We start from the raw sequence: 13,323 nt of genomic DNA, 5'->3' as shown, positions 1-13,323 counted from the left end.
CTGCCTCCAGTGTAAAGCAGAAAAGGAAATGTCCCCATCAGCTCATTAGTCTGCAACTTTCACCTGACCTAAAGCTCCGGGAGAATCATATCCACACCAAGTAAATAACGATCCAACCTGAAGAAATATCACATTTATGTTTGTACAGTAGCCTAAGCAACAACAAAGCTTCTGACAACTGACCCAGTGCTACAGACAGGTCGATTGGGAGCTAATAGGTCCAATATGCCTGAACACACATTAATCATGAGAATAAAAAACTGTATTCTTGTGAGAGGCATCTGAGGACAACCTTAAGCACAACCTACAGCATCATTCCAGCATGAGCGCGAACTAATGAATACCTTAATATTGTAGCCTTAGAATAAGACAGGGTACACAAACAAATAAACCACTGGCACAAATACCCCTCCCCCAATCCTATAAGGGAGATAACAAATATGGCGATATCAAATTCAGACATTGCAACGTGCTACATTCAGTTCAGCTCTCGTCCTCCTGTCCCTCATCACTGCCAGTCAGCAGCTGAAGATGTGGGCAATATGGCATACAAGCAACACTTCTGATGATGAAGAGGGGGGCTAACAGGAAAATTTAATAATTGTCACACCAAAACCCCATTTTCTTCCTCATAACGCCTTCCAATTTATCACATTTTATCACTCTAGATGTGAGTGTAATGCAGTAATGACTGCGAGGGTAGATCCAGGTCCATAACTTGGCTTCCTGTGTCATTTGTGGAGAATATGGAGACAAAAAAAGAGGGTGCGCACACACAGAGACAGACCAATGCAAAGACAGGAAGTCTTCTATCCATCTAACACATGGAGGACTTATCGATACACTCATTACATTCTGAATGTACCAGGCAAAACCAAGGCAGCATCTCTTTCTGTCTCCCTCTCTCTACATCACACACACACACACACACACACACACACACACACACACACACACACACACACACACACACACACACACACACACACACACACACACACACACACACGTTTACTTACACACACACGTTTCCCTTCTCATTTGTCTCCCATAGTCTCTCTCCCCCCTCTCTCCCTTTCTTTCTTTCTCTCCCTCCCTCTCCTTCCTCTTCTCTATTCCCACACAATGCATCACACTCGGTGTTCCTATCGACTGGCTTACATGCTGTAAAATACATTTTCCAGATTGATCACGCATATCACAGCAGCTTTGCAGCGGGGCCTAACCCTTTTGCCAAATGACGCCCACATCAATATTGAGGCATGCACTATCAAGGCAGAGTTTTTAAAAACGACAGAGAGGGGGAATATTGTTTGGTTTGTGGAGAATCACCTTGATTAAGCCACAGGAGGTAGGATAGAGGTGGCTCTGTGTGGTGCGCAGGCTTTCCTTGCTGTCTGGGAAAAATATTAAACATTAATGCGCTCACAGGCTGGCAGAGAGCTCACTGCTGTAGTTCCTCACGTACAGTCTCCCCTCCTTTGTGTGCACACAGCCAGTTATGTCAGTGGGTCTGTTAAAATGTAAGGTATGCACCCATTGTGTAATTACCACACGTAATCCCGTGTATCACCTCGTTTTCACTGGTACGTGTAATGGAGGCAAACAGTGTATTCAGAATTATATGTTTCAGTTTAAGGCAGTGCAGGATACTGACTGGCTGACTGCAGGCTGCACTTTTCTTATATAGAAACCAATGAGCGCACAGGCAACAGATTCCCTCAGATGGTTTAAAATAAGCCCGAGAATCTTGACATTTGCTTCCAGGAAAAGGCTTGAGAATGAGACATCGTTGCCTATTTCTTTTTTTAATAGTACAGTCACCATCACACAACTTCATCAACCGACCCTTCTGCAAAAAGCTGCATCATGGAGTAAGCAAATTGAAGGCAACAACCAATAAAATTCAAGAAACAATGAAAATTTTCAAGACGAAACAAACAAAATGTATTTGAAATGATATATTAAAAGTGCTTTTGATTTTCATGTCTCTCCTCTTTGACTGATGATCGACTCCACACGCACTCATGGCCCGGGGAAAAGGCGCCCCAGACGTCCTCTCAGTAAAAATGTCCTGGAGGTCAGTTTGCTGCTGTTGCAGGTCCATCGTATCAATTGGGAAAAAAGTTCAACCATCAGTGGTGATATTGTCATAGCGATTAGACTGTTTCTTATTTGTCTAAATTTCTTTATTTTTCTGTTTTTAAATTCTCACTTCAATTTTAATTCTTGGAGAACATAGCTTCGACAACATATATCGCACTCATTATAAGAAGCAAAAGGTTATATCAAAAAATTATTAGTATAGAATCACAGAAACCCTGGTTTAGAACCAGAAAAAATACAAAACAGAGAGGTACATAGACACAGGACAATTCTTATAATTGCTTGGAAACATTATTTTCCCGCTAAGTCTTGATTCTTTTTTTCTTACTGCGCATATGATGTTTTTCATTTTATTTGTATTTTTTACAAAAAAGGAAAATAAAGACTAGTATTTTACAAAATGAAGAGTATTGTTCTTGAAGATGAGGGTGGATTTACACAGGTGTAAAGTCCAGTTCCAATATTTTTCTGTACATAATGTATTCCATCTCAGTCCCAGAAGACAGAAAAAAAGTAATGTCTTCCAAGTTTCTCAGAAAAGGTCCTATATATAGTCTTCTTGAAGGAGGATGGGGTGAGGGGTGCTGAATTTTGGTCCTTTTTTTCCTCTCTTTTTTCCACTTTCATATAAGGATCATTGGATGGACATGTAAGGCCAGTTGAAGCTGCTCCCGGATAATAGCATATCCCTGATGAGGGTTTCAATAGGAGTTTTACCTACCAAGCGGACGAAGAACAGCTGCTCGATTACCGACGAGGAGACGGTGCGCAGAGAGGGCAGCCGCAGCAGGAGCTTCCCAAAGCGGCTGGGCTGGTTCGGGTACTGGCTCCTCACATACTCCTCCAGGGCGCATTGGGATTTCTCCTGTAGGCTCTCGATGTGAGCAGCGTCCGAGAGGCCGCAAGCGTCTGCGAAACACACACCAAAATAACTGTGGTTAGATTGGCAACATCTCTAAACCCTGAGGTACAACATGCTGTGGAAATGTCTCTGAATCTGATATAATTTGCTTTTAAACTTTCGCATTTCGATCAAGTGAAACAATTAACACTTAAATATGTAATAAATATTACATTATCTAAATAAATTTGCCTCCCAGGTCACCAAGCCTTGCAGAGGAGCACAGACAATGACAATAAATACAAATTTTACATTATCGTTATAAATACTTCTAATGGTAAAGAATTCAATTTACACTGCTGACAAATTCGCTTCATATTTTCTGTACAAAATATTAAATCACATGATCAATTTTAGCCTCACGTGGGCTTAGCTTTGGCAAGTGCACATCTTGCCAAACCCAATTTACGTCCTGCAAAAGCACTCTGATTATCATTCAACATCACCCTTTACGTGTTATTGACAAAGTGGAATGAACAAACACACTGCCCAAACATGCTACATCACACTGAGCGAGTGGGACTGTCATACAGAATAAACAAGGGGCTTGCTGCTGGAGAAGGGGGTGCACAACTCAGTGGAGGATATCTCTGCCTGCTCCTACAACAATCAACAAGAATATTAGAGTTAAATGTCATGAAAATCGGTGTTACACGCGTGCAGAGTAAGAATGGATGGGAGAATGGGGTAAAGGCGAAAGGTGGGGTATGAGGTATAGGCCTAAAGGCCGCTGCTCTTGATGTCTGGACTATGGGGATTCAAGTATAAGGAAACACAAACGGCACTGATGAATCTGAAATTACACTGGATGTAATGTGACCTAATTACTCTGCAGTAAGCTGTTAAGTCATTTCGCCGCTCTTCTCTCCATAGACCACTCTTGGCCTGTTTTTTGATGGAGCCTATAGGACAGGCCGCTGGAAGCAATCAAATTTATTAGGGGAGGTGAAGTCAATAGTCACGCAGAAACGACATAAAATGTCAGAAAATGAGCCAGTGCAGCGACGCAGGCGGAACATGTGTTTTGGTGCTGACTGGTGGATTATGCAGCCTTGTGCAGTGACGCTTCCCTGTAGACAAAAGCACAAGCCTTGTTGGTGTCTTACGATGTTTTAGCCTGTTATAAAGAAAATTGTCTTTCACACAACCCAAGCATGCCTGTTCTACTGCTTATAAACTGCTGTAAACGCAAGCAGCATAACCGCTGGCGTATATGGTCCCACATGGAGTCTAGGCTGTCTTTAACAGATTCTGTATTGAACAGTGCTTTTGTAGAAACTACACAAGAAAGATAGCTTCAGTTCTCAAGCACTAATACATTAAACACCGGACGGAGGCTTTTAAGCCTATTCGTGATTTCTCAGTGCTATAACTCACTATGGCCAGACACAATAACCTTATGAACCCGGGGGCAACGCTGAGATCTCGGGGTGATTTACTGTGACCTTAGTCCGGCCGGTCAAAGCCCCATGTATGCAAATCCCTTTGTATTAACGCTGACTGTCCCTTTTAAAATCTAAAGCTGCCAATAAGTTTGAAATTTATTAAATTAGGAAAAAAAATTCTTGTAAAGTATAATAGTTGACCTAAATGTTGCAATAGAGCGATTTGTGGAGTTTAACGCATTGCAGGGAATAGGGTGCAGTTGAATGTAGGCTATGCGTCAAGAGAAAGCTGGTCAAAGAAACGCCATAGTCCTCCATAAGGCCTGCTTGCAGCCCTGCACCCCACTACCTCAATAGACTGGGACATGGGAGCAGATAGCTTCCAGATTCGCAAACGACTATTTCTGTGGTCGGTTAGTAAAGACACATACTGCAATGTGCACATGCGAATAGAATAAGGAGTTAATGTAAGACAATGATTAGCCTGGCCACTATTATTTATGCATCAAATACTGACAAGACTGATGTTATTAAAGGCAAACAATCCACGCTGGTCTTGGCAAAGTGCCACATGACTTGTTATAGCCAACACCAGTTGTAGCCTATCAAGCCACCTAAATGATCTGTTAGAAAACATGGAGGATGTTAATGTGTGTATGAAGTTTCTCTGGGTGATCTGGGGTGAATTACTGCAACGTCGTGCAATAGGAAAAAAATATGGTCAAATATGTCAGTGCACACGATTACATTACAGCATGTGCAGGCTATTAGTAAATAAAGCGAATCTCACAAGCAGTCACATTACTGTAGTGCGGCAACTGAGTCAAAATACGTATTTATTCGTTTTAAAACATACATTTACCTCTCAGTATGCCTTCAACATTTGGCGTGTCAAATTAGCCTTGTTGCCAAACCCCAAAAGTGAAAAGTAGTCATTATGGCTCCTGCAACTAAAAATATAAAAAAAAACTAGAAAGTCCTCCAACAGTAGGAAAACCTATGTGGGAATGTTGTATCCGCCAGAAAAAGGAAAACTGAATGTTGGAGGTGGTTTTAGTAGCTTGGAATACAAGTTTGCTGAACACTCAGAGTTTAGATAATTTAGATCCCAATTCAATAAAGCTTAATATGACTTAATACACACTATGTGACATTAAAATATTGTATGGCAGAATTTAGCGATAATATAATATAATGTATTATACTATAATATAATATTATATAATATATAAACAGTAAGGTAATGTATGTATGCATTTGTAAATCCCTGTGACGCTAAATAAATAATAAACAATAATTATTCAAATATGCTACAAGTGTAAGTGTATTCACTCTCAGTATAAAATGGAGTTATGACGCTTTCTAGGGACATTGAAAGTGAGAATTATTGAAATATAAATCCAAATCTGAAAACCACAGTAATACTGAATATTTTATCATAAACGTGACCAATTATAGAATCTGTACAACATTGTTGCAGAATTTTGTAATGGGTCAATTTATGAGACATTGAGGTAAAAACTTTGAGGTAAGTTCAGAAGTAGTTTGCGGCCTGTATGTGAGTTTAAACTTTCCTATTCCTTCCCATCAACAGACTCCCTTGACATAACAGGCCTAATGGCACCAAGCGTACACAACCAACTCCAAAATAGCATCTAAATTACGCACCGAGAGTAAATGAGGACCTTTAGGACCTTGCCCCAGTCAGCCATCAATTAAGCTATCAACAATGTAGGTTACTTTTGAAAATTGCTGCTGATGACTTTTCAAAGCATGTGCGACAAGAGAAACTATCCTCAATAAGTAAGAAAATTAATAGGTCAGCTAAGATTAATCTACAAACAATCCATACAGAAGTGCTGCTCTGTGTCCTACAGAAGCAATGCACTGACATATGAGTCAACTTCCATCAGCTTTTTTGATCTCAGTCTGCTAAGGATTATTTCCTGCCCCCCAAGACATGTGTTTGTGCACGCAAAACAAGGATAAAAGCATGCACCAACACTCATAAATGCGTCAGCTGTCATATATCTCCCAGTGATAGACTATTTTATCTTTACGCTCAATTATTTGACACCTGTTCTAAAATTTATGGACGCGATCCTACAATCTCAGTCTCGGCTAAAACGTGTTCAAAAAAAGTTTTTAACTGACAATTATTAAATATACACATGTATGGTGACCTCAATTATCTCATATTTTAAAGCACTGAACTGCGGAAGCTTATTACACTTAAAAACTTGATGCGCTCTCTCAATCTGGATTTGTTTACACGTCTTATGCTGCGGCTACAACTGACATGGGAATGCATGTAAGTGGATATGTAGCAAGCTGTTGACAAAATAGCTATTCCATCGACAACACAAACATCTCGTAAACTCAGATTTGTGACCAGACTATACTTGACAGCCATATTCTTGATGCCACACTGCTTCACCCTGCGAGCCTCGCTCCCAATAACATGACTACAACTAGGCCTCATTTGATTAGAGACATGTTCCTATGTGACATGTTGGACACCCACCTGATGTAAAAAGCACGATGGCCTTGAGGCAGCTGTACTCTGCCGAGTCTACATGCAGGGTCTTAAGCTTCTCCACTTGCTCCTGGAAGATCCGGATGTGATCCATGAAAGCCACGACGCGGTCCGCGGACATCGGGGAGGCGTGGAGGCCCGCCGCGGCGAGCAGAGGGGCCACATGCAGAGGCATGGAGCACTGGGCCGCATTAAGCACAAACAACTCGCTCCATGTCAGCCTGAGAAGGGACACCTGGTCGGTGATCTGCAGGTCGGGAAAGAAAGGGATGTTTCTCGCCCACTCCACGGCGCTGAAGAGCAATCGAGCTGCCAGCTCGCAGATGTTCTCGATGCCCATGATATTGTTGGGCTGCATGCACTGGCTCCCGTACCGGGACGTCGGGTAAGGCTCGGCCCGCAGCAATAACGAGATGTATCCGGACAGATAGCAATGGCCATTCAGAGGGTCCCCGTTCGTCAGCGCGTACTGGCCTGGGTTGGGCTGGGTTGGAGGCATTCGTCCTCGCTGAACCGCTGACAAAAAGAAAGAGAAAAAGAGGAAATGTGCATCCAGGACTGATAAACATTGTTCACGAGTGGTAAAAGCGTCAAGCAAGCTACAGCTAGTGTGTTTTTGCTCTGTAAAACGGCACACACGCTTTTCAAAACATATTGACTCGTGTGTGCTGTTTAGCAGACTATTATAATATTCCACAGCAAATTATTTCATCGGCAACATAAAAATCTCATCAAAACAGATGTACTGTCCCTCAACCTTCATACTGCTTGCTTTTGTATTTAGGGATGCAGGCTACATGAGCTGAGTGTAAAATCAAAAATAATCACTTTTACACAGCATACACACACATTTTCTCTGATCAAAAAGTAAATTTTATCACATTCACCATTATCAGTATTTATAGGCGTAATTGCACATTGCATGCAGCAGCCTACTTATATTACTTTACTATTATATTTATGTGGGGTTTTGTTTATATTAATAATTATTAATTGTGGTCAAACATATTACAAATGTGACTGATAATTAATGTTAAATATAATGACATTTACACATTTTAGCAATATCAAAAGGTCAGCCGGAAATAAAAGGAATTCAGCCACTGTTTAATATTAATAATAAAATATTAATGTAACCCAGGGAACATTATACGTGAGCTTGCAGTGTGTACTGTAAATAGCAGATATTAAACGAGGGATGTTTGCATAAATTGAAATAAAACACCTGACATTGGAAGGAAAGTTAGATGGCCTGTAATGCACCAGGCACAACAATGAGCCATGAACAACTTCAGCGGCATTATTCAGTGTCTGAGCTGTCTAGTCAGCATATGGAGCCAGAGGGAGACGTGGGTTTGTAGTGTGTTCATTTCACATTCACACAGATTTTAAACCCTACTGTAAAATTATGAATTAGTACGCTGCACATACTTATGGAAGGGACTATTAGCCTTGCACACTGTACACACACACACACACACACACACACACACACACTCACACACACACTCTCACACACACATACAAACACACACATATGTGTGTGAGCCTGTCTATGTGTATGTATACACACAGACAAGCACACACAGATACAGACAACTCTTCTTATGCTCCAAAACCTATACGTAAATTGGGCCTGCTGGACCTGCTGCCTTTGCTTGGTCGTTGTACAGTTTTAGACTGCAACGAAAACAAAATAAAAGGGTCAGCCTGACGAGCCGCTTTGTTCAGGCGACCTGCATTCACAAGCATAGCTGCTGTGGCTGCACTGGCCTTTTACCCCTCTCTAACATAGACAGAAAGACTAATCATTCATGCAAACATCCCTCAAAAACATGGATGGAGACTGCAGTATGCCAAGCCATATAGTCTGTGACCTTAATGCAACATGGCAGCCCTGTTCGTGTGCTATAGGATGCGTAATCATGAGATGGCTTTAAAAATATATATTCACCTTCCCGCCGCATTCCCACTTTTAAACATTTCTTCAGCCGGCAGTATTGGCACTGATTTCGGTGGTGCTGGTCAATGGGACAGTTCCTATTGGCACGACATGAGTATGTTAAGTTCCTCCGTACACTCCTCTTGAAGAAACTTTTGCATCCCTCGCAGGTGAACTGGCCATAGTGTTTGCCGCTCGATTTGTCTCCGCAAACCACACATTCAATATGCTGCTGACTCTGTCCAGAATTTTGACTCCCCTTGTCCCCAGCGGTCCCCGGTGTGGACGGGGGTCCCGGCTGGCTGGGGGTCTGCGGAGTGTGCGGCGCCGCCGACGCCGCCTGCTGCTGCTCCCTCGCCGGCTGCGCTGCTGGGTTGGGGCCGCTCGGAGGTCCTCCGGCCACGTCTTCCTGCGGATCTCGCCAGACGCTAACTACCATTGCCATATCTCGGCCCCTGAAAGTGCTATAAAGCGAAATGATCGCCGGTGTTTATGAAGCGCAGAGGAGGAAAAATGAGCTCTCAAAAGACGGGGCAGTGCAAAGTCAAATCGGAGCACGCAATCTCATATGGGGTAAGAAGGGGAGTACAACGCGATCAATACATTCAAAATATAGGAGGGCGATTGAATAGGCACCCGATCAGGATATGCAAGTATCGGGAGGCCAGTTCCAAGGTAAATTGCAGTCAGCCATTCAGGAATCCCTAATCTTGTAGGAAAACCCGAGTCCAGTCGTAACAAATTGCAGTTTGATATAAAATAGCCACAAAGGAAAGGCAGGAACGATTCACATGGACGCAGGAACGAGTATAAAAACCTTTTGCTGGAAAGACACGCGATCCAAAGTGCTGCGGAGATAAATTCCTTTCTCTTTTCTTCCTCTTGCTCCTTTACACTCCCGTCTTCGCCGTATAGGAGGGGAGGAAAAACTGAAGAGCTGGATTTTTACATCTATATTCTTAAATAAACCTCATCATCTCGCCCAGCAGCGAAAGAAAACCGCGTCGCCGAATGAAGTGCCCATGTATAGTTTCACCTCTCTCCAGCAGGAGGAATGGAGATACGCAGAGAAAAGGTTAAAAAAAAGAAGAGGAAAAACACCAACAACTAATAGAATATGCAAGAAGAAGGAGAGACCCAAAAATGAATGCGCTTAAACGGGAGGACCAGCAGAGCAATGTTTCCGAAACGGGGGATCTGCGCGAATGTCTGTATATAGTGAACTTTGACACTACTATTGAAACTGACACGTTTCTATGGAGATCGCTGCGCCTTATATGGTGCTCATGTCAAGGAGCCAAGAGAGGGGCTGCTGGAGACTGATAATCAAAGGCGACTGACTGGCCAGAGCCCTGCACAGAGGAGGAGGAGAGGAGGGGAGGGGGGGATAGGGAGAGAGAGAAAATGGGAGGCTAAGGTTATAGCCAAGCCCTCTCTTTCTCTCCATTGGTTAGAGTCCCCCTCCGTTCACTCACTGCAAAAAATGTCCATTCCAATAAGACATTGGCTCTCATGTTCAAATCTTAAAATGTTTTTTTTTTTTTCTGAAAATGCATAAGAGAAAAATGCCAATGCAGTTTATAGAATTCCACTTGTTTCTAATCGCAGTTTTTAATATTTCAGTATATTGAAACATATTAGAGTATACAGGGAGATTCCTACAGAAATTAAGTCGATGTAATAAAATGTACAGTAATGGGTCGTGCGGCATATGGAAACAAGTGGAAGCATCTCGGTCCGACGGACGATCCAGTCTCCTGTTAGGTAAATTCAAGATTTCCACATTCACTACCGGACTCACTGATGTCTGAGGACGGATATTTTTTGCAGTGTTGCCATCTACGACTGGAGGGGCTGGGGGGTTCTGACAGGCACAATTTACATTGAGCTCGCCCCGCGCTGCTATTTACTTTGAAACCTGATTAGTATGGGCCGTCTATTGTCACCAAAAAGAGGAAGAAACCCTGGATAGAATAGCAGAAAAAGCGGGGTAAAGGCAAGGGGGGACAAAGCTTTTACGCACGACAAATAAACCAAAATCTGTGCGCAGCGGGGAAAGGGGGACTCTGGCTCAGAAATTCCCCAAAGTTTCAAAATGGTTTATCTTGGACTACTATCTTTATTATAAAATTAACTGATATCATTATTGGTTTGGAGCGGATTTACATTTCCACACGTTGTTTTGTGTTTGGCATGCGCATTGCGGTACATCCTCGTCTGTAATCGGTACAGTCTCGCTGATTAAAACTTACAATTTAGTTTAAACGAGCTTATAAATGGAAGAAAATGCCAATGAGAAGAATGATGCATAAAAGACAGTGTGTTATACAAATGGGATGCCGCGCCAACGGCCGAAAATATCTAAAACTAGACGGAGCAATAAGCAATATGCTCTAATTACCGAGGTCCTATAGTCTCCACAATCACTGAGCTGGTGTCACATTATGTCTTAATAATGACAGTAATTCAGAATCATGTGAAGTTGCTGGGAATTTGCATGGGGATTCCGGCTTTTTTGTATGAGGGTTTCTGCTGGCTTTCTACCTCTCCAACTCAAAAATGTCTGGATCGCGCTGCCATCTAGCGTACATTGTACAATTACAACCTCATATTAATGCATGCACAAGTCATCAAACATGCATTTTTAAAACTAGAAAGTTTATTTTTAAAAATCAAATAAGCCCTCGTGATGCGGGCTATTTTCTCTTGTCTTTTTTGACTCTCTGAAAAGAACAATCTTTTGACTTTACGGTTATATAACGGAGAGAAAAAAAACTTAAAAAGAACAACAAAAATAGAAGTTACACTACAACAAACTAAAAACAGTCTCAAAAGTACATCAGAATTTTTATTGCATTGGATTGTGATGGAAACACAAAGTCAAAATGATGTGCGTAAATAATCTCCAAAAACATGGCAACACACCATGTTGGAAAGGAATAAGCCATCATAATACATTAAATTACTTTTTAATATAAATAAATATAAGTCGCTACATAGATCTTTAAGCACACAGAGATATTAGCAGATATAATGGAGCGTAAATATGCAAGTGCCCCCTTTGGAAACGCATAGGAGGGATGGGTTGTTTTTTAAGTATTCAACAAGAGAGCTCTCTCTCCCGTCTCTGTCTCGGACACTCCACTGAAACTCCCCGGCCATGTCTCCAGCTCTTTGAAAAGGTGAAACCAATAAGATTAAATCGGACAAAGATTTTTTCTGTAAGTGTATCATTAAGATTTAACTCCACAGATTGGAAAGGGGCTCCGCAGGAGAAGAGGAGAGGAGAGTGAGAGGGACAGCGAATGGGAGCAGGGTAGAGGCTCTAATAGAAAGCTGGGAAACGGCGAGAGAAAAGGGAGAAAGTGGACAGCAGGACATTAAAAGAAGAAGCAGCAGCGACGGCGGGTAGCGGTAGAGGAGCAGCTTTCTACCTTGACTAAAACACGGGACCGATAAGGCAAGTACTCTATTTTTTACTTCTCCTACGCTACACACGCATGGCTCTATAACCGCAAAGCTAAATTCTCCGTGTCACTCACATGACCGTTAACTTCAAACCCTGCAGCCGACCCGGCTGTGTCAGTCTCAACTTTTTAACTAGTGGACATTCACATCTTTTCTCCACATTATCAGCGATTATCGAGACTGGTTTCTCCGTTTCCAGCTGCCCTCACTGATTTGTGCATCAGATAGTGGTAATGTTTTTGCAGGCTGGTTGTAGCGGGTATGGGACTTTTTTTTTTTCTTTTTTTTTTTTTGCACGTCCCGTGCACCTCACCTGCAAGGCTATTTGTTGTTTGAACACATAATGAAAAGATCGATAGCAGGCTGTTTGTCTCAGCGATAGTGTCACCGGATTAAAAGGCTGATCAAGGAGACCAACAGTTTTTCCATTTTTTACACAGTTTTTCCAAGTGCCAGTTCAGCCACTTATACGGCCAGTAGCAAATATTAAAGATTTGCGCAAAATCTCCTGCAGCCGGCAGGAGACATTATATGTCATAAAAAGGCTGCAGTGAGGAAGTTGTTTTATCAAAGCAGCATTATTGATGAAAAGTGATTGCAATGAAAATTGATGTAAAATAAATGATGTAGAAATATAGGCCATGTTCACTTATTCCAGGAAAAAAAACTGCACATTAAACAGCTTTGTAAATTTACACTGCATAATAGCATTTAGCTGAATCCTTCTATGGATGCATGAAGTTCATGATAATTGATCATTTTACATGAGCCAAGTAATATATTTTTCATTTGCTATTCTTTGGCGTGTTCTAGCTTTTTTCTTATTCCAACAGGGAAAAGATAGACGTCCCTATTATCTATTAACTTGTTGAAGAGGTAAAGAATTACATAATTACGTCATTATTAAACGTGTCTTTCAGATATTGGATGCACTCGCGCACTGTAGTCTATTTTAATAAACAGCCGTCTCACACACAGCCATTAT

General features: G+C 41.9%; 1 protein-coding gene across 2 annotated transcripts; it reads right to left on the bottom strand.

Moving 5' to 3' along the window:
• Positions 1–1,789: 1,789 nt before the first annotated feature.
• Positions 1,790–10,220, bottom strand: nr2f1a (nuclear receptor subfamily 2, group F, member 1a). Of its 2 annotated transcripts, none has more exons than XM_042422275.1 (3): positions 8,883–10,220; positions 6,917–7,441; positions 1,790–3,015 (listed from the first exon to the last, which is right to left on the bottom strand). In XM_042422275.1, exons 1-3 carry the CDS (start codon positions 9,313–9,315, stop codon positions 2,741–2,743), a joined length of 1,233 nt encoding a protein of 410 aa, XP_042278209.1. In that variant the 5' UTR covers positions 9,316–10,220; the 3' UTR covers positions 1,790–2,740. The 2 variants fall into 2 exon arrangements, with proteins under 2 accessions (XP_042278209.1, XP_042278208.1); XM_042422274.1 differs by having other exon boundaries at positions 6,917–7,444; positions 8,883–10,219.
• Between the last annotated feature and the right edge of the window lie 3,103 nt (positions 10,221–13,323).

Source organism: Thunnus maccoyii, chromosome 9 (assembly GCF_910596095.1).
Source record: "Thunnus maccoyii chromosome 9, fThuMac1.1, whole genome shotgun sequence".
Taxonomy (NCBI): domain Eukaryota; kingdom Metazoa; phylum Chordata; class Actinopteri; order Scombriformes; family Scombridae; genus Thunnus; species Thunnus maccoyii.
This window is presented reverse-complemented; position numbering and strand designations above follow the sequence as displayed.